The 22,245-nt window shown below is 41.3% G+C and overlaps 1 protein-coding gene across 1 annotated transcript in view; it reads left to right on the top strand.

Moving 5' to 3' along the window:
• fig4a (FIG4 phosphoinositide 5-phosphatase a) overlaps window positions 1-21,895 on the top strand; it is a 49,400-nt gene extending 27,505 nt beyond the window's left edge. Inside the window, exons 18-24 of the mRNA XM_041958485.1 lie at window positions 2,623-2,681; window positions 3,525-3,672; window positions 3,980-4,063; window positions 7,129-7,327; window positions 13,592-13,686; window positions 16,487-16,561; window positions 20,920-21,895. Of these exons, the coding sequence (XP_041814419.1) occupies window positions 2,623-2,681; window positions 3,525-3,672; window positions 3,980-4,063; window positions 7,129-7,327; window positions 13,592-13,686; window positions 16,487-16,561; window positions 20,920-21,097 (838 nt within the window). The 3' untranslated portion in view covers window positions 21,098-21,895. The remainder of the gene's footprint in view (window positions 1-2,622; window positions 2,682-3,524; window positions 3,673-3,979; window positions 4,064-7,128; window positions 7,328-13,591; window positions 13,687-16,486; window positions 16,562-20,919) is intronic.
• The last annotated feature ends 350 nt before the right edge of the window (window positions 21,896-22,245 follow it).

The following is a 22,245-nucleotide window of genomic DNA, read 5'->3' on the forward strand; positions in this document are numbered from 1 at the left end:
GACAAGACAGTCTGTATCTGTTGTCATATTCTGGGTTTTGGGTTCTGGGTAACTCTTTTGATTCAGGCTTGTTGCATTTACTGGTTCCTGACAACAGGATTAAGAAAAACATTCTTCTTTTAATCTTTGTAGTCTGTTTGTGTAGCTGTTTTCTGTCCATGCTTTTGCTATGTCTGGTTTCTCACTTGGTGATGATTCAGTGCTGTTTTATGTATTTCCTTAGTTTTCATCAGTTTTGATCCACAGCAGTTCTGTCATTGTCATTGTGTGCATGTGTGTGGGAGAGTACTAGCATAAAAGTTGTTTTTTCTCCATTATCTTCATGCTTACATAAGATGTAGACCCAGTTCTCTACTCTAACCCCTATTCCAAAAAATTGGAACGTTGTGTAAAACGTAAAATAAAAACAGAATGCAATGATTTGCAATCCCTTTTCATCTTATATTCAATAAAATACAGCACAAAGGCAATATATGTATAGTTCAAACTGATAAACTTTATTGTTCTATGTAAATATATGCTCATTCTGAATTTGATGCCAGCAAGACAAGTTGTGACAAGAGCAAGAAAAGACTGGGAAAGTTGTGAAATGCTCCAAAAACACCTGTTTGGATCATTCCACAGGTAAACAGGTTGATTGGTAATAGGTGATAGTATCATGATTGATGTATGAAAGGAGCATCCTGGAGAGGCTCAGTCGTTCACAAGCAAGAGTGGGATGAGTAAAAGTACGTGGGCACACAGTCCAACAGTTTAAGTTTCTGACAGACAATCACATTTAGTGATTTCAACATCTACAATCCATGATATCATTAAAGGATTCAGAGAATCCAGGGAAAACTGTGCATGTAAGGGGCGAGGCTAAAAAACCAGCATTAGATTTCTGTGACCTTCAATCCTTCAGGCAGCACTGCTATCACTGAGTTTCCATGTCAGGTTTTCCTTCATCTCCATGAATTATTTCAACAACAACTTGACACTTTGGAACAATTTTGCTTTGTCTGCTGCCAACAGCTCCACAGTAGCAACAAGGCAGTCCTTCACAAATTCTCCTTTTGAATGATGTCTCCGCTTCTTAGCCATTAGCTCTCGCACCACAAAACTTCCCTGTCAGAATGTGGTCTTGTGAAAGCTGATTGTTGGGCCTCCAAACTTCTGCATCCCCACAACCTAGCTTAGGCACACTGGCTTGCCTGTTACTTCAACCAACAGATAATTGTTTGTCCATTGTCGATTTGTTTTGGAAAGAGCAACACTTTGCATCCATGTGCGTTTTGTTGAGAGGCAGCACGATGCATTGACTTGACATCAACCGCTGCGTGTGTGTTGCTTTCAGGGGCTGCTTGGAAAAATGTGTCAGTCTACTAATTTACTACTACTTTATCACGTTGTCAGAAGCTAAGATTCTACCCTGCAAGGTGAAATCCACATATCAACAACATCCAGAGATGCCCCTGACTCCTCTGGGCCCGAGCTCATCAGAAATGGACTGATGCAAAGTGGAAAAGTGTGCTGTGGTGTGACAAGTCCACATTTCAGATTCTGTTCTGATGTTTCTGGAAATCATGGTCATTGTGTCCTCCAGGCTAAAGAGGAAAATGACCGTCCAGATTGCTACCAGCATAAAGTTCAAAAGCCAGCATCTGTGATTCTGTGGGGGTGAGTTAGTGCCCATGGCCGGGGTAACGTGCACATCTGCGAAGGCACCATTAATGCTGAAGGGTGATGCAGGTTTTGGAGCAACATACGCTGCCATGCAGACGTCTTTTTCAGGGACTTCCTAGTATATTCCTACCAGCCAGTGCCAAGCCACTTTCTGCATTTGTTACAACAGCGTGGATTTGTGTAGAGAGAGTGCAGGTACTAGACTGGCCTGCCAGTTCAGACCTGTCTTCAGAGACCCCAGACTGTTGAGCAACTGAAGTGGCACATCAAATATGAAAAGGCAAGAATTTCACTTTAAAACAATTAGTGTCCTAATTGTTCTCAAATGCTTCCTGAGTGCTGTTAAAAGAAAAGGTGATGTAACATGTTGCAGCCATCAACTTCAGAGTGAGTGTATATTTACAAAACATAATTAGGTTGATCAGTTAGAACATCTTGTCTTTGTACTATAATATATATATTATAATGATAATAATAATAATTTTGAAATTATTGCATTGCAATGATTTTGAAATTATTTGAAATTATTATTATTGCATGTGTTTTTATTTACATTTTACACAGCGTCCCAACTGTTTTGGAATCGGGGTTGTACATGCCGCTAGTTTATGTGGCCACAATGGGCCAAGGTAGGTCAGCCATTATTCCCTGAAAAAGAGTGGGTGGACCTGAATTCAATTCGGCAGCCACACACTGCACTTTTGCTCTCAAACTCCCGTAAGTAGCACATCACACACTAAATCATAATCAGTGCATTCACTCAAATTGGTCATATTAAATAAAAGGCTGATGTATTCAGGAGTTTTTCAGTAGGTGGTCCAGCCAATTTTCAAGTCAAGTCAATTTTCGTATCTAGGTTATGTTCAGTTCTGTGACAGTGCGGCCTGCAGAACATACACCAGTCAGTGAAAAGTTTTCTGAGTGGTTTGAACACGTCTGTATCTTTTCTGTCTCCAGCTACACTCTGTGGTGGTCAGCAGGAATCTTGTCCTACCTTCCTGTCGCCTATGATGAAGGTATCTCTTCAACATATCTATATAATATCTGCAGTATCCGTAATATGTAACAGAGGTATCTGCTACAGACAAATGCCTTGATGTATTTTATGAAAATGTTACTTCATATTAAGGTTCAAGACAGAGGTAAATTGTTAGCCCTAGGAATTTATCTATATTTGTTTGCATTTACCATTGGCAGCATTTTTAAGGTAAAAGGCTGCCGATATTCTGTACTTTTTTTACTGTCAACAAATCCGATGAAAAGACACAAACTTTCCAACTGCTCTCCAGCTTCTTCAGCCTGTCTGTGGCTCAGTCCCATGCGTTCCTGCTCAACACACGGGTGCTTTGAGCTAATGCTAAGTACAGCTGAAGCTAATGGGATGGTCATTAGTTTTATGGGTCTGTGACCTGGTGGCACCAAATGAAAAGTCATTGTAATTCATCCTCAGGGCAGCATTGATATCCCTCCCAAATTTCATGGTAATCCATCCAATTAGTTTGTGAGATATTTCAGACTAGACCAGAGTGGTGGATCGGCATCTTCGCAGCTCAGAATACAAGGCAAAAAAAGAACTGGAAACAGCAGCAAACAGTGTTTTCATATGCAGATTTGGTTTGTTAATTAATATTTATGGCAGCAGAAGAGTGTGTGGGATATTGACAAAATAAACTGCTGTGCCTATGTTCATCATAATGAAAATGCCACTAACACTTGTCAGGAGGATGCATTCGCAGTTGGTTTTGCGCTTTTCATGGGACACATTGACAAGGTATCACTACAATTTTAATGTCTTGTAAACGTTGTTGTTTCTGTGTGTTTGCTTGCGATTGCATTTGTGCGCTCCTGTGTGGATACAGTTCCCTGTGAGGACACCATGAAGAAGGTCAGAGTGAAGAGAGTCAACCGTTTTGATGAGAGCATTGACATCTACACAGAATTCTTCAAACCTTATGAACTTACCTCCTTCGATGACACATTCTGCATCGCCATGACCAACTCTGCAAGGTGAATACACACACATACAAACATATAATAAACACACAAGAGCCTTTACACAAAAGAGATTTTGGACATAACAATAACAACAAATTGACTCGGTTGCAGTCTACAAGCAGAGACATTGTTTTTACAGCTTACTGCTGTGAAGTTATTGCATAAACATTGGGGAAATGTTTGTGTTGATATTGCCAAGTTGACCCAGATTTTGTTGATGACGTCTGTTAAATAATGTACCAAACACTCATTAGCCATGATTGTTGCGGTACTGCGGAGTGTCCGCTAACGGGTTTCATTCTGATTTGTGTTCATAAAGGGAATTTATGCCTAAGACAGTCGGAGTGGATCCAAGCCCATTCACAGTTCGTAAGCCAGAGGAAACAGGAAAATCAGTGTTGGGGTGAGTCTGTTTTACATGCACAGGTTCACAATAGTGATTTTTTTTTTTTTTTTTTTTTATGAAATAAATCCCATGTCACTGTGCCCTCATACCCACAGCGTCATTTGACACTGTGTTCTCAGGTAACTACAAACAAGGCCCGGTCCCTTTTTCTGTCATTGTTTAGAACACAACTGTGTGTGTGTGTGTACATGTGTATTTATTTATTACAGGAAGCACTCCTGCACACACATCCTGTTTGAAATAGCTTAATGCAGAGCTTCTCCTTGATTAGAAGCCTTAGAGGCCTGCTGGTGGCACGTAATTGTCTCCACATGAATTCAGCACACCGTGACCACTGCGACACTACAGCTGATGATCTCATGTTCTGTATTGCTTCAGTGTTTTCCTTTAATGCTTATTCTTTTAATAATTCTCATTAACTTCCACAAAGTGGTCACTAGTCTTTCTGAGGCCCACACGAAAACAATAACGATAAAAAGAAACAATAGTTTTGCTACATAGAATCTCCACAACAAGAAACAAACCAAATATAAAGATCAGTGAATTTGAATACATAAATACATGAAAAAATGAAAAGATCGCTGTCTAAAACATTAGTAAAACACAATGTGACATATACTCAATTGCATACAGTACAGAGACAATGTATTTGATGTTTGACCTCATCGACTTCATTGATTTTTGTCGGTATATACAGTATATTTTCCGAATCGTGTTTCAAACAAGTTGGGACAGGAGCAACAAAAGACTGGGACGCTTGTGGAATGCTCCAAAAACACATGTTTGGAACATTCCACAGGTAACGTAATAATAAAATGACTATTTCACTGAACAATGAAAAAAATATGAATATATGCTAAATAATAGGCAATTAAAATATTAATCAAACGTGGTTAATGGGATTTCTGTTCCTGAACCTCAGCGCACAGCGTCTGCACATCACCGTGTGCGCCGTCACCTGCATCTTTACGCAGGATAAGCTGTCATCTGTGAGCGCGCGCGGTGTTTGTTTCAAAACGAACGAACTAAAATAAAATACATTTTAAATAAATGCTCATTAATTATTTTCAAGAGCCGCATCAGAGGGATGAAAGAGCCGCCGGAGCCGCGGGTTGCCGACCCCTGATGTAGTGGATGCATAACGCAACCCCACGGTACTTTCTATGCGCCTTATAATGCGGTGCGCCCTATATATGAAAAAAGCTTTAAAATAGGCCATTCATTGAAGGTGTGCCTTATAATCCGGTGCGCCTTATAGTGCGAAAAATACGGTAATCTTATTTCTCAACTGACAATAAAGGCTTCCATCTAAAAAGATGGATTCCTGGCATGTATCTCACCACTCTGAATCTTGAATGTCAATCGCAAATCAGTGAACTCCAGACTTGTGCTTTTTAGATCTTCTTGTCAAATTATCGTCCGTGCATCTCGCTGCCATTGATACAGCCTGTGAACGCAGCACATGTGTGAAAATATGATCGTATGGAAGGTGAATCTGTAACGGTACTAGTTCAGTGCCGTTACTCATATCTGTCTGTAGCATGACTGATGTGTGTTCCTGAACAGAAAATGTAACTCCGCCACCATCCTTGACAAGGCTAAAGCATGAGTAGTGCCTGAAGGAACAGACTCTGGATATCTCATTAACCTTGTTCCTGAGGCTGCATTTGTTTAGTTAAGCTGATACTGAACCCTTCCTTGGCAAACATAATAAAAAAGATTTACCGTAGTAACATTTTTTTAACTCCTTGGTAATTTTAGCACATCCTTTAAGTCAGTGAAAAAACACACATTTTTATAAATGTAATAAATGATAAATAAGCTTACATTTATTTAGATTCATCTTTGCAGCACAGGCGTAAAGGTTGTATCAATCCTTTTGTTTGTCTGTTGAAAGGCACAGTATGTCTGACTCACTGGCTCTGCTCCCTACCACATCACGTGTATGCACAAATGCCTACAAATGCATCCACTCATCCATCTTCTTAGCCACCTGACCAGGTGGCAACATGGTGAGCAGAGAACATATGTTAGCTCCCTCTGGAGTAACAACAAGCTCTCTCTCGCCCTTTGGAAGCTGTCATCCTTCCATGTGTCCTCTCCACTGGTTCTTGCCTGATATATCTCCTGAACAAAAGGCAGTGGCTTGATTGAGACTATCCAAACTGTAATGAAGCCCTACTCTTCCTTCGTGCTACCCAAAACTCATGACCGTAGGTGAAATTATTAAAATATGGCTACTGAGCTTTACTTTGAGGTTAACCTCTCTTCACCATCACCAGATAGCTAACCTAATTTTTGAAAACATGAATGGGATTTTGTGGGACAGGATCATGGCATTTTAGATACAGATCTTCATCCTGTCTGTGTGAAACTCAACTGCAGGTCATAGAGACATACTGTATATTGGCCAATATTCTTCTATATTTTCACATCAACACATAGCATAAACAGACATTCATGATTATGGTCTTGAAGTTTGCATTCTTAAAAAAAACTGTCATTGTGCTGCTGTTTCGAGATACAGTTGGCATTTCTGCACTGCATTTTCTTGCAATTTATCGACTCTCTCACCATCAGATTACAGCCAGCTTTCACAACAACTCCCCTTATTCACTGATGTGGGCACTGTCCAGAACTGTCCCTTAACAATAAACTGCAGGGAAAACGAGGCCCTTTCTGGCTGTTCTTGCAGAAGCAAACACATGGGAGAGGGAGGAGTTTGGACTGGTTGTGAATATTTCTGAGTGATTTTAGAAAACATTCAGTGAGTCACGTGGGCTTTTTTTGGCAGAGGTGGAAAAAATCAGAGTTGCAGAATCAGGGGGACACTCAAGGCATCCTCCGTAGAGGGATGATGGGTCTGACCAGAAAGTTTGATTAGTCAGGTTTCTTTAGGGAGGAGCTGCAGAAGTACATGTTGTCTTTGCTGCTGTGGTGGGTAGTACACAAATATTCTTCAATATTATATATTGCAGTTAGCTGTATGCCAACTACCTGTCATTGTGCATGTGTGTATTTACACGACATTATTTTTTGTGCATGCTTGTGGATTTTGGCAGCAACAAGAGCAGTAAGGAGGAGACACTGCTCCAGAGGAAGACTGCAGCCAGTGCACCTCCTCCGCCGAGTGAGGAGGCCATCAGCAGCACGTCAGAGGACGACTCAGAGGAGGACCGCGACGACGACGGATCCGTGTCCCAGCGCTCTACCCCGATCAAACTGCTGACAGAGTCTGGCGAGAGCACTCGCACACAGGAGGTATGATAACACAAAGCATCTAGTGCCCCGTCTGGAGATAGATTTACATGCTCAAAGACAAATGAACACATCAAGGAAAGACATTTCCACTGCTGCATTGAGATATACAATAAGAAAACGCGAGCAAAACAAAGCCTGTATCACTTTGGAGCCTTATTGTCGTTGGCTGTTGTTATTATTACGAAAGAAATAAAGCAGCCAAATCATAAAAATGAGATCCTCTAGCAATTCAAGGATGTGTAATCTCATCTAAGGACCTCAGGGAACTGTCATTGCAGCTCAGGCTAGATTGATGCCAACTGTTTGTATTTTGGGTCTCGCAAGCATTTTGCATTCCAATTTGGGTATGTCACCATAATCGTATTTTCTCCTCTTCACCTCCCCGGCGACCTCCATAGGAAATTAGTTCCGTTTTCTCCTTGCGTCATACGGAAGAGTAGACGTCAACTTAATCAGCCTCAGTGACAGGGGTTTCCAGAGCAGTGGGCCTAAAGGGTTTGTGTTAATGTTGGATTTAGGGAAACTAAGAGATGTGTGGTGTTTATGTAATATGTTGTTGATCTCTCTTTGAAAGTGGCCTTTCGAAAGCTGGCCAATAATGAATGTCTGAATAAGCCTCTTGGTGCTGACTGGTATGGCATGACTCAGACATGAAATGAGAAACCAACTTTTATTTAATGACATTTCAATTGAAACGTAGAGAACAAAGGGTAAAAATAACAGTCCTAGTATTTTTTCAGTCTCAGTTACCCTCAACGATCGACCTGTGTGGGTTCTTCAGTGAAATATTAAAGCTGAAATCTCTAATATTTTTATAAATGCATCATTCTATCCAATTTTTTGCTTGACAAAAAGTGTACATTTGTGGAAGATTTCTGAGATTTGTGTGAGTTTTCAATTTCTATGGAAAGAATTGTGATTATTTACTTCCTGAACACGACTTTTAAAACAAAAAAGATTAAATCTTAAAGCTGCAGGAGGTTGAGCATACACAATGCAAAACCTTCCGCCTCTCTCTCTGCTGCCTCGTTATCACTCCAACCAAACCCACAAATTCGATTGCCAACAGAGGGAGCACAACCTCGTGCCTCATAGGGTCTGCTCTCCCCGGTGTGAGCCTCACCAAGACCCCGGTCCCTCTCACTGTCTTCTCAAAGATGCCCCTACAGCTCCTCGAAGCATCGGGACTTCAGAGGCAGCTGCAACATCTTCCGACAGTGGAATGAGAGGCTATTACACTACGTTCATACACGCAGACACACACCCACACAAAAAGCACCTGACTTAAAAGTTGCTCTCCACTATTGTCATCATGCCTCTTTGTCTGATTCGAGCACCATGGCATGTGGAGCCTGGTGATGTTCATGCACATGTTTTGTACTATATGCCATTGTAGGCAAAGGCAGTATTGGAAATTTCTCACAAGTTGCAGCTTTTTTGCAGGATTTTCCGCCACTTGATTTCACTCTCACTCTCTCCAGTGGTGGCACGGCGCTGCGCTAAAACAAATTCTTCAGATAAGTATGCCTGTGCTAGACTCGGCTTTCACCGTCTAAAGGGATGTGCACACGCATCTGCATTCGTATAAGAACCAATAAGAACGTCATCTCTCTGAAATGACCTGTGATTGGCCAAAGCATCTCGTTAAGGGGCTCGATTTTCTACAGCTCCAAAAATGAGTCAAGAGGAGGTGCAGAAGGCTAGTTTTCTCTCAAACCCTTTCAATTACAATATGCTGAAAGGTTACAATGGAACTTTTGCCCAACGATTGCAAAAACAGAATGCCAACCACAGCTTTAAAATGGATTAGAAACCCATTTTTGGTTTTTGGTTGACCTTGAGGTATTTTTGTCTTGGCTGTTGAATACTTTTGTTACAGTTGCGGTTATTCTGAAAGTTATGACATCATCTGTGCAGGAAGAATTCTTTCTGAAACCAGCCTGCCATGTCTGCAGCTTCTTATGCAGCACACTTATTATTCAGTCCAACATGACCAGGATTTTGGCTGGATTTGATAGAAACGTTACCCCTTTCCAGTTCTTGTGTTCTCCTGTACTGCTTTGATGGGAAATGTAGCAGAATGATTCGGTCTTCTATTGCATCCTCCTCAAAGGCCCAGGTATAATTAAGTCGTGTATGTAGGACATGTGCAGTGGGATTTGGTCGGATAATATATGGTCACCTGCAGGTGTCTTGCCTGCCTTAATTTTTTAACGTTTCATTTACTGTCCTCTTTGTGTTTCTTGCAAAGGTTGATCTGACGGCTTCCTTGTTGTCATCTGTGATTTTTTTCAGTCAAGTCTAGAACAAGTCAACAGACAGACAACATTAAAGCTGCATTAATTTCTTTTTTCTTTTCTTTTGGCCACTTGGCTTTAAGATGAACTTGAACATAATATCACCTCATAAAGTTTGAACAGTCTCCCAATTTACAGATCCAGCAAAGACAGGCCAACATCAGGTGTTTCTGTCCGCCTAATGAATAAAGGTCCAATGTTCACTCTCCGCCAACTCCTGAAGGAAATATCTGGCGCTTTAGCAGCTGCCTTCTGTGGCTAGAAACAAGGTTGATGAGAGCCGTGAGAGTGAACCAAAACAGTGAAGTTGCAGGCCAGAAAAACAAAACAGTGAGCTGAAAGATGCTAAAACACTCGTAGAGCTGAGGGGAACTGCAAAGTTTAATCATATCGCTCTTGTGTTCGTCACTACGAGAGACATCACATTACATCACCTCATTCTGTATCATGGTATTCTTTTACTAATTTTGACTCTTACAATGTAAAGTGGAAGAAAACTTCTAGAATCTCTGGACGTCATCATTTACTCACCCACAGATAAGAAAAATTTCACATCTTATTGCTGTTTTCTCACCTGCACTACTATATATAGCGCAGCACATGCTGTGACGCGTATATGCACAGCACTGTATACTATAGATTTAAGTGCGTCATCACTATATCAGTATCTATTTCACGCCCCAGGTGAACTGGTTACACATCTGGTTCACATCTCCCGTTGACCCAGATTCCATGCCACAGCATGGAGAAAGAGCACGTTAATCAGCTCAGGTAGTAGGTCAGTGTGTCAACAGGATGAATCAAACGCACCACGAAGTTACATCCTCTCGGAATTTCTTGGTTTATAAGAATCTCACGATGCATGAGCCCCCAGTGAAGGGTAAACTCTTTATTGAGACTGCTGGTTACTGCCATTGTGACAAGAGTGAATGGACTCTCTGTCCTAATATACATACATAATGACTGATTCACTCTCATGCAACACATTTGTCATTCCTAAAAGATGACTGTTTGTGGCCACAGTTCCTGGTGCTTTGTTGGCTGGCGACTCTACAACCGAGCAGCCCTGTGAAAGGAGTCCTGTTTCTCCCACAGTTGACTTTGGCGATCCCCCCGACCTCATTTAGTGCCACCATGAGGTTGACTTCTGTGGTTTTGAGTGTAATGTCTCAGCAGTTATGGATAGATTGTCATGACATTTTGGTTGAGATATTCATGTTCCATATTAACAGTCCACAATGTTCCTGTCTACTTGGTCCTTCTTTTGATTGGATCGTTTTTGATTTGGCTACTTTTCTTTTTGTGCCATTTTTAGTTCTCATGAAGCTGCTTGTGTTCATTGTTAACCTGTTACATTTGAGAAGCGCCCAGTGCGAGTTGAGAAGAATGATACCACAGCCAGGAAGCGATTAGCTTAGCATAAAGGCAGGAAACAGTGGGAAACAGCTAGCATGGCACTGTCTACAGGTTCAGAAATCGACCTGGCTGCACCTCTCCTTGTTACTGATTAACACCTTATAACTGCAACAGTGTTTTGTAGAAATTATAGCAACAATGTATATAATGTTTCTCAGTTTCCATCTTCGTGACAATTTCAGTTTTACAAGTCAAAAGCTTGTCGGTGTTAGCTGCCAGTCACCACAATGATGGATACTGAAAATGCTACAAAATTGGCTTTTTCTTTACAAGCATCAAGAAAAGATTTAACTGAATAGAGAATCTGTGCAAGAGAACTTTCAGAAGGACCATTTTTGATCTTTAGAGTTAGAGGCGACAGCTCTCCCTCATGCTCCATCCATCTCTTTTCCCTCCTGATTTATGATGTGTTTTCCGTAAGCTTTCTGTACGTCTCTGGTCTGTCTTCTTGGGGACTTGAGCAATGAGCTGGTCATGAATATTTCGGGCTGGACAGCTCGCTCACGTGTTGCGAGCACACACTGGCTCTCACGCGTCTCACCGTCGCTGCCTCCGAGCCCGTCCCTGAGAATGGATTGCCAGGGTGCCGGTGCAACACAAAACTGTTGAAATATTTAAACATCAGATCATTACGACGTTTTGCCATGTAATTACACATGCTCATTTCATATTCCCCTCAAGAGGGGCGTGTGTGCGCTCACATGATCATGGATGGATCTGCAATGCGTGTGGGTGTATGTGTATGCAAGTGCGTGTTTACCCACTCGTCTGTGCTCTCACATGCCACCTGACACTGTGTGTATGCTGCAGTAAGTGTGTGTTCCCATGTACTCTGCCTTTATGCGAGACTCTGTGTGTTTTTGTGATTTTGTCTGTATGCCCGTGTGTGTGTGAGTGTGTGTGTGTGTGTTCACAGCTGCTGTTTCTTGGACATGGTCCTGGAACACCCTCATTCGTTCTCCCCTCCCTGCGGATCAATACTAATACATTGAAAATTTAATGCATTATGTAGAACGTATTGCTGCAGTGTCAGAAAACAGTCAAAGAGAACAATGGCCTTGCCGACTGCTTTACGGCCACTCCTGTTACATAACGAGCTTCCTTCGTTCTTCGTACAGTCGGTTTATAGAAAGGTTAATAATGTGTTCAACAAATAGTGGTATTTGCAGGACATTTAAAAAAAAAACTTGGGGAATAAAACGTTTCTGTTAAATCTTACTAGAAATACAGGTCTATAAATGGCATCTCAAATAATTTGTACACATTTTACAATATTCCATCAATATCACAATATAAGATGACATAAACTTTATCTAAAAGATCTGTTTTTTAATCATTTTTTCCCAGTGTACGTGTATGACACTAGTATTCAGATCACGCTCACTCACAAACACAATTTAACACCGTCCCTGCAATCTCGCACCTCGACACAAGGCAATATGGGTTCGTGCTGTTAACATGAAACTCCCGCCCCGCCGCCAACATGTGAACACTGACAGATACTGAGATTAATTGGACCGGGCAACGTTTTCTCACTCTTCACTCGTCTGGTTTCGGTGAGCACGTGTCCACTGTGGCCTCATCGTCTTGTCCTTAGCTAACAGGAGTGTAATTTGCCCCACTCTGCTGCTGCAGGCCGCTGTTTGTTCCACTGTTCAGCAAGTTGTGTTTTCAGAGAAGGCTTTCTGGACACCACTGTTGCACTGTATGTTGCATTTTAAATAGGAAGCTTTTTTAGCTGACAGTAGTGCTTGATATTATTGCTGGTTTGAAAGGCAATCTTGTTAAACCTAATTTTTTTGGTTAGCCTTAATGTGGCTTAATTGCTTGTTTTCTAAGAAGCTGAAAACTTTACATCAGTCATACCCTGGGAATTAATTTTTGTTTTTCTTTTTACATGCTGTTCTCATAGCATTGTGTAATGTTGAATCATCATCAGCAGTTTTGTGATTATATAAGCCACATTTATCATTATTATTATAATTGATTTTAGGTCTTGTTTCATATATTGTGCATTAGTGTGGTTCTTTTACATGTTGTTCTTACCAGAGCATGATCATTGCCTCTTGGTTATAATTTCATTTTCTTCCGACTTGTCTTTGCTACCATTTATTTTTTTATTCCATTTAATTTTATTTTTTTTAAACTTCCTAATTTTCAAATAAGAGGAAGAGTTCAGATTACGTGATCCTTTTATATTAAACCTTTTAGAATCAGCATATTAAATTGATGATCTCGTTTTATGATTATGTCTCTACAAACTTTGGACACCGTGTGCAGGAACCCCAGGAGGGCACTGCCCCTGAAATTGAAACCACCTCATCAGACATCTACAATCAAATTACATTGAGAGTTGCTTAGATTACACTCCTTCTGCCATCCTAATGAGGGAATCAGTTGTAGAGAAGCAGCTGAACCTGATGACCTGTCTGTATGATTTTTTTAATATTTTTAGTTGCAGCTATTTAATTCTCTTTCTTATTCTAAAACCGTTTTCCGTCTCAGTCAAATGCACCTGTAGCCTCTTACCTTTCCCTTCTCACCTCTTCAGGATATCCAGCAGCAGCAGCACCTTTCCATTAAGGAGCCATATGGACTCAATCTTGCTGAGTTTCCGGCTGAGGAAGACCTGCTCATTTATGAAAGGTGAAGGGCCGGCACCCACATGCATACATGCACAAATACAGTGGACAGGGCTTTTACAGTCTTTTAATTTAGGACATTTGAGTTATTATAATAACTAATGTCGTAATTGACTTATTAAGCAAAGCAGGTTATTCTTTCTCTACAGAATGCTGATCTAAGTGATGACAAAGATTGGTAACACATCCTCAGTGGCCACTTTATTAGTTACACCTGTGAAATGTAATGCAATGTGCTACAACAGCTCAGCTTTAAATTCTATGTTTACAACGATAATAATGTTTGGTTTTGAGTGACGCTATCAAAGAGGTATTCATTTAACCACGTGTTTATTACTGAGGGTGTAGTTTGCGGCGGTGTTGAACTGGACTGTGTTTTGTTGAGAAGTGTTTCTAATTAGGTTTGGCCCACCACATTTACAAAATACGTTCCTTTTGATTCCAGTAATGACAATAATGCATTTTTAGTGACCATAGGTGACCTAAAATGCACCAAATTTCATGGCAATCCATCCAGTAGTTGCTGAGATCCACACCACATTTCCATGCATTAAAGTGTCGATATAGGCTACATAATAGATCAAGAAAGAAATGATGGATGGATGCTGTAAGGCAGAGGGAGTAACACACACACAGTTCTGGGCTTAGTTGTGTCTCATGCCTACCAACTCGAGCTGGCCTCTGTTTGTTTGTTTGGCCTTCAGCTCTTAGTATACTGCATGTCCAGCAAGTTTTTTGCTGCCACGTTGAAGCAAATGCCTGCAAATCGAAGTGGTCCAGCCTTATTTTCCGACTGCCTCTGCGTGTTTAACTGCTCCTGAGGAAAAGTCTTTTTATCGGCATGGACAATGTACCCAACGCCGAGACAGAGGTGAGTAACAAGCAGTCAGTGTCAGCAGGCCCCTCAGGGTGATTTGGGTCATTTTGCAAAAGGGACATCAACTCTGCCCTGCTGTGTGCATCGCTCCTCTGACCCTACTGCTTGTTGTCCACCTCCTCCTTCCTTTACCTCTGAGTTTCATATTCTGTCTGTCCTTTCTTTTTCATTTTGTCCGTTCTCCCTGTTTGCTCCCAGCCTTGTTGATGAGACACGATGAATAGCTATTGTCAGGCTCTGAACACAACTATATGTTCTTTGCCTGCGAACTGCACGTTTGATACAGTGTGATGCTTTTGATGGAGCTTTACACTCAGCTATTCTAAACCCACTGAGGATACCTAGTTCAGTGTATTATTTCCAATAGTCAGTGTATGCTTGTGTCTTCATCAGTCATTACCAATTGTAGATTAACAAGTCCACTGTATATTTTAGCAAATGTATGAATTCATGAATTTACTCGGACGGTTCACGCCTCCGTGTTGTCCATTAATTTCTGATAATGGACACCTCCTCGGGCATTATCCCTTACTTATCCTCTCAGTGTGACCATGAGCTGTCATCAGCTTTTCCAAAAAGAGATTTCTTAGGGTATGCTTCATTTGAAGGCGTTGTGGAGGCCTTAAGAGGTGAAAATGTTCAGAGAAAGCAATAATTAGAGAAAAGTTAGAAAAAAACCCAAACTTTTTAATAAAGTATACGTACAAAATAGCAGATTTTACGGTAGAAGCACTTTTGAACTACATATCCGTCTCCATACCTATCTCTGATTCTCTGGTTCTCTTGTTTTTTGAGTTAAATAAACACCCAGGCAGTACTGTACAATCGACAGGATGCTGGCCTGTTTTGCAGCATTTTTCCTACTGTGGAAACTGGCCATGGCACACTCCCTTTCCAATGTATTAGCTAGCTAAAAACTAAGGCAGTCTAATGCACCAGCCCTGCAGTAAACCCTACCTTCTTAAAGGTATTAATGTTCACTTGTTGTGGAGGCTGGCATAAAGAAGGTAAGGATGATTGAACCTAATGGTCATTTTGAAGGCTTTCAAGATTCATAGATTCAGGTGCAGCTACAATAAAATGTGACAACAGAGAGCAGTCATCACTGGTAAAATATTTTGTTGTTGGTATATATCAATGATGAGAAATGAGCTAAACATGTCAGTTGAGGAATGGTCTAAAATGCACTGAAAGCAGCTGGTTCAGAAATTGTCTCTGCATGTGGAAGTACTGATCTGAGATCTGCCTGTCTTAACATTGATTGCAAAGAGGTCCTGTGAAGGAATGCATGGCAAGATTTTTAAAAAATCCCACCATCTTACAGCTTTCCTTTAATTCTCTGATCCGTATCTCTGACTTTAATGGCAGGTGCAGATTTGAGCATGATTGAAGCAGAAAAAATTAACTTTAAAAAAAGAGTCCAAATTGTCGTAAAGAACGTAGTTCATATCCTCCGACTGTGGTGCCACATAATTAGAATGAAACTGCATTCATTATTGAGGCTGGAAGTTGGAATGGCTCCAAAGATGTTAGCTGCAGCCACAGCTACGCTAATCAATGCATTAATATTAAAAATCATAAGCAAGAGCCAGAGGGGAACTCTCAACTATTGCATATTATTGTGTCTTTGCCACAAAAATAACCCACAGGGAAATTTGTGGTTTGATGATGATGTGCTCTCGGATCTCGACAGACGGGTTTAGCTCATCTCTGAGTGTTAGTATTGAAAAAAAATATGAACCTTAAATTCAAAGGGTCCTGTAGAGATTAGTTACGCTGTTATCCAATTACCTTTTGTTGACGGCTCTTCACATGATGGCGATAGAAGGAGAGGACAAACACGTGTTCAGTGCGTGCGTATACTGTAGACTTTTCACATGGATTGAAGTTGTTTTTCATCTTTATGTGTTTCTTTATTTTCCTGCAGGTTTGCACATCTGGGCGAGAGCCAGCACAGGGTGGAAAGAACCGAACACATAAACCTGGCAAACATCATCTGCTTGTGAGTAAAACATGTCACACCTCAATCCAAACGCGCACAGCAAGAAATAAAACCCAAACTCAATAATCCTCACTCACGTGTAATGTTAAGCATTATGTTATAATATTGGTTTGTAGTTATAATCCGGTGCTTTTAAGTACCCCTGAGCATTTCCAGTAACCCTGGGACAAGTGAAAACAGTTGCTCTCGCTAAGTGGTCTCCAGGGAGGCTTCTAGCTGTGTGTTGTTTAATCTTCATCCCTTACAACCAAACACTCTTTCTTTACTTCTCGTCATCCCTGCTATTTCCCAGTCAGTCCACCACTTTGCGGTCCTGCTCGCTGCAGCCGTGACCCAGCGGTACATGGATGGAGTATTTCTTTCCTCCACCAGATTCAAAATCCAACCACACGTGGGATGGCAATGTGCAGCCATAGAGACGCACGAGCATGCTCTCTCATTCTGGAGCCATCTCTCTCTCACACACACACAGACACACACACGCACACACACACACACTCACACACTCCCAGACAGCATCACAATGACTATCATCAGGATTCCTCTAAATATGTATTCTTTTGAATTCTTACTTTTTCCCTTGCTCTTTCCCCTTTTCCTTTCGCCCCCTCTCACATATACTGAATGCGTCTGCTTTGTTCGTGTTGCAGCACCACTGGGACTCAAATTAAAACAGGCTCCGGTTTTTATTTGATCATATCAGAGGGAATAGATGGCGAGACGCAATGGCAGCCCATGTTTACTTCATCAGCCTCTTTTTATTCCTCTCATGCAACTTGATTCTTCTTTATTACACATTTACATGGATACGCTTATACGCTGTACGCACATACAAAAAAACAGGCATTTTAAAGGCATATTTCAACAATTTGGGAAATGCATTTATTAGTCTTCTTGCAGAGTTATATGAGTCAGTACAACTCTCATGTCTGTATGCTAAACATGAAGCTCCAGCAGCCTTGAAGTAGTTGGACATAAAAGAAAGAGTCGAGAGGCGGCATCGACACAGGAAGAAACGAAAAGGGTTGTTTTTTGCTTTAAAATACATCCAGGTAACCAGATGGATGTTGAGATTAGCTACATGCATCATAGCTGGATGGAACATAAATAGATGTGATGGAAGTAGTGAAATGATTTCTGCACAGAATGGAAAAAAATGGTGGAGAGTGGACAAAAATATATCCACGTGGTAGTGTTTGTCTGCATCAGAGAGAGAGAGAGAGTGCATGTGATGGAGATTTCTGTTTGTACAAACCTTCACTACTGGCAAGCTTTATGAGAGGACCGTGAGGTAGAAGTCGTGAGGTAGAAGTGCTCACTCGTTCTTATGAGGCAAACTATTAAATCAGCAAAATGAAATGAAAAAAAAAAACACCAAAAACTTGCCCCCAAGAAAATAACGTAACGTTTAGCATGATCTTATCATGTTAGCATGCTGTCAGTTGCTAAATAGCTGTAAACGCAAAGTAAAGATGACTCTTATGGGAATGTCAGATTTGCATGAATTTAGTTATGAACCAAGAGACAAATAAGAAGTTTCACTGGTGATGATGATGCCAGATGAAAGGTCAGGGGATCACAAAAATGATGACGAGCCATCCAGAGGGGCGTCATGAATGTCTGTTGCGGATTTCATGTCCATCCATCCAGTAATCATCTTTTCAAATACTTCCAGCTGTGCTGTAAGTTTGAAGGAGAACAGATAATACAGCCCCTTCCAGTCTTTCTCAGGACTGTGCTGCTGTTATGTGGAAGTAAAGCCTGTGATGCAGCCAGGGTCTGACAGTTTCATCGATCGCTGGACATCTTACAGAAGCATGAGAGAGAGAGGATGTTGGATGAAATCAGTACAGAGCTGTTTAGAACCTTTTAAGTGTGAACACATGACTCTTTATGCCTCTCTTTGAACACGTGACTCTCTTTTTCGCACACACATGTCGACTGAAAAAGAAATGCTGCTTCTTTTTCGGCGCGGGTGAAAGTTGTTGCACGTCGAACAAAGGTGGCATCTTTTCATCCTTGTGCTGTTTGAATCTCCACTTGTCCGCCCCTATATTCACCTTTCATCACTCTGGCCATTCATTAGTGTCCATCCATCCATTGCTGTTATCCCCACGTCAGGTCCACGGGCTCCGGCAGGTGTGTCGGTTGTTGTGCAACAGTGCTATTCTAAGACACTGTTACGGAGGCCAAAACGTGTTTCCACTGTTAGGAGCCATTTAGTCTGTGGCCTCCCACTGTGTAGTTCCTCTGCTGATCCATCAGGCATAGGCTAAGCTGGCTCAATCGGTGGGGATAAAAGCGGGCAGGATATGAATGCTGTGGCAGATTCCTGTTGAGAAGCATCAGTGAGTTGTGATTTGTTTCCTTCTTGAACTCTAATGAGCGTTTAAGTCACAGATGCAGATTAACTGACAGTTATTACTGACTTAAACAAAGATTAGTTACTTTAATATCAGATAATTACTTTAAAATGAAGTGCAAACTGTACTCACACAATATGGCCAAAAGTCAGTGGACACCTGACTGTCACACCTATGTGAGCTATTTGGACATTTCACAACACATTTCTTGAAGCTCCTGATTCACTGATGTTTCTTCCAAAGGCAGCAGGGGACTCTGTAGCGAGTGATGCAACAGATGACAGGCGATTTTTACGCGCTGCCTGCTTCAGCGCTCGTTGGTTTGCGCGGTCTACCGCTTCTTGACTGAGTTGCTGTTGCTCCCTGGTGCTTTCACTTCACAATAGTAGCACTTAAAGTTGACCAGGGCAGATCAAGTGGGGCAGAAATTTCACTAACTGACTTGTGGCAAAGACAGCGGCACATTTAAAGACACTCTATACGACCCTTTCTGAATGCTTGTCTATGGAGGTTTCGCGGCTATGTGCTGGATTTTATGCACCTGTTAGCAACGGATGTGCCTGAAACACCTGAACTCAATAGGTTTAAAGGTTTAAATTTTAAATAAGTTATTTGCTGATACTGTACATCCATTGTACACATGTTTAATTGCCTGATTCATAGCTGACTAAGGTCAGAACCATTTTGGCTCAAATATGTTCAGATTTTGGCACAAAGTGAGAAAAGGCTGCAGGAGGGTGTGTCTTTGTGTTTCCATCCACCCGTTTTTATGCAATTTTTCAAAAACACAGTGGAAACACAGAAAATAAAAAAAAAAAAGTTGTTCTTTTAAATGCACCATCCTGCTGTGCCCTTCTTCTCTAATGGTTTAATGGCACCCAACTAGAGAATTCGTGCCACCAGCCTTTATCTTGAAACAAGTCTTAAATAAAAATTTGTGGTACATTTGGATGGAAGCCTAAACCATATATTCAAGCCCTATTCTTCCGATGAGCCAGGGAGCAGCCTCAGGTCCTCGACCTGGGCTCTGCTGGCTATTCCTGAGTCCAAGTCAAGGCCAGAGGTGACTGGGCTTTTGTACTCGGGGCCCCTCACATCTGGATTTCCCTGCCCGAGGAGCTGAGGCTTACAGAATCAGTGACATCTTTTAAATCACTCCTCTTTTAAAAAAAAAGCCCTTTAATGATTCCAGCACACAATATGGCAACATGTCTTACCAGTTTTTTGTCATTAGTATTTATCTGTATTGTTGTTTTATGCCTCAGTGCTGGTATGTCGTAATCCTGTTATTCGTAAAGCGTGTTGTGACTCTGTTTTGGAAAGCACTGTACAAATGAAGTGTATTATTATTATTACTATTATTATTATTCAGTGCTGGTCTCAGCCTCCTGGTTGCTGTCTTGGGTGTTTAAACCCACTAGATCTGCTTGCAGGTCTACTTATATCTTAATTTACATCAAACCCTTAGTTGAGGACTCCCTGATGACACTTACAGTTCATAATTTAATTCTGTTATGGTTTCGATGAAGCCAGTAATCAAGGACGTGTGTTTGTACTGCAGCCGTGGGTCTATGCCGGCTCTCACTGGGGCCTCTGCTGCTGTTGAACTGGCTGATTCAGTGGTTGACCTGACAAGCGCTCAGCTGATAATCCACTCTTAAGATGACGAGACATGCGTTAGAGTCGAGTTTCTGGGAAAATACGAGTAATTCTGCTGTAAAAGCGCCCGTCTCTGCCATCCTTGTGCTGTTTCCGTGGCCCTCTTCATGAGGCGCTCTTAAAGATCTTGTTGGTTGGAGCCAAACATTTTTCTAGTCCTAGATGCATTTTAGCATCTAGTGATAATTATAGATAAGGTAGTAGCCATTTTCCCCTGATGTGAAAATTAAAACATGATAGCTTATCGCTAAAATTAGTTCTCCAGTACATCTATTTTTTGAACATGCTCGAGTTCACCTGTCTTTTTCCCTCCTTTCCACCCTCCCTCCCTCTCAGAGAGCCGGTGTCTTGCTTCCCCGAGGACAGCATCTACGCCGTTTCTCCGCCGCAGGTCGACAGAGACAGCCGCGACGGGTTTGAGAGCCACGTGATGACGGGTCAGGGCCAGATGAGGGTGCTGTGCAGGGACGACATGTTGATGTACAGGGAGTACGTCAAGAACAGATACATGTGACACACACCGACTCTCCGTTACCGATACGCAAATCCAGATGATCAGCTCCGGCCAAGCAGAAAATTTCATCTTCAAGACTTGACAAGACTTCACCACAGGACGTAACGAGAGATGTTCTCTCGAATTTGTAAATCTATTGTGCTTCAACCGACCACCTCTTGGGTTTATTTTTCCGGCTTGGAGTAAACTGTCCGTTATGAAGAATGTACATCTCATATGTCCTTCATTTGGACTAAACTTTGCGGGTTGATTTTCTTTTTAATCAAAGTAATTTGTGTGTTTTAACAGCTTCACTTTTTTATTTATTCAGCTGGCTGGTGCTTTTTATTTGTTCGTAGTGTTATTCTCCTTTTAATTGCAGCTCTTTTAAGAAAGTTGAACCATATGTACATTTTGAGGATGTAAAATGATGTAAATTGTTCTGACTCTTCAGTTTTCTGAATCTTAAACGTTGGAGCCATTAATGTGAAGGCAGACCCAAAGATCATGATGACTGATTCTTTCAGTTTTGATTCTCTTTTTCATTCATTCTGTTAAACCTGTGGCAGAGAGAAGCATTTTTTATTTAATTACTTCAAAACATTCTCAGACAAGTCGCACATGATGTCATACATGTACTGTAAATGTTGACTCTTTTTTTATAAGGTCATCATATTTCGCACGTTGCATTATGCGATTTGATTGAACCTGAATGTTGTTTGTCTGCACACCAAACACATTCTGATCTCTTGATATTGTGGGTTTTATCAAACCCCATTCTCAGTCCAGTTTTCTGTAAATGCATTTCAGACATGTCAGCTCTAGCTCTAAATAAAACATTTATTTATTAACGCGATGTGACAGATTTGATTGCTGTTGCCAATAAGCTGCAATTTTGCTCCTCTGCTTTTACATCTGTGCTCTACTCTTTTGTTCTCCACAGATATTTTTCTCTTTTTTTTTACATGCAAATTAATGAATATTGTTCCTTTCATGCGGCCTGTAGTGTTCTTCATCTGTCCCACTCACCTCCACTGTCTGTCTCTCGTTGCCTTTTCACCCATTAATGCACCCTATTCGCTTTTGTTCTGCCTGTCGCACTTTCTCTTTTTCCCCTCGCTCTTTTCGTACTCAGCTTTCAGCCACAGGTGTCAGAAAACGTGAAATGC

The sequence above is a fragment of the Chelmon rostratus genome, chromosome 18 (assembly GCF_017976325.1).
Source record: "Chelmon rostratus isolate fCheRos1 chromosome 18, fCheRos1.pri, whole genome shotgun sequence".
NCBI lineage: Eukaryota > Metazoa > Chordata > Actinopteri > Chaetodontiformes > Chaetodontidae > Chelmon > Chelmon rostratus.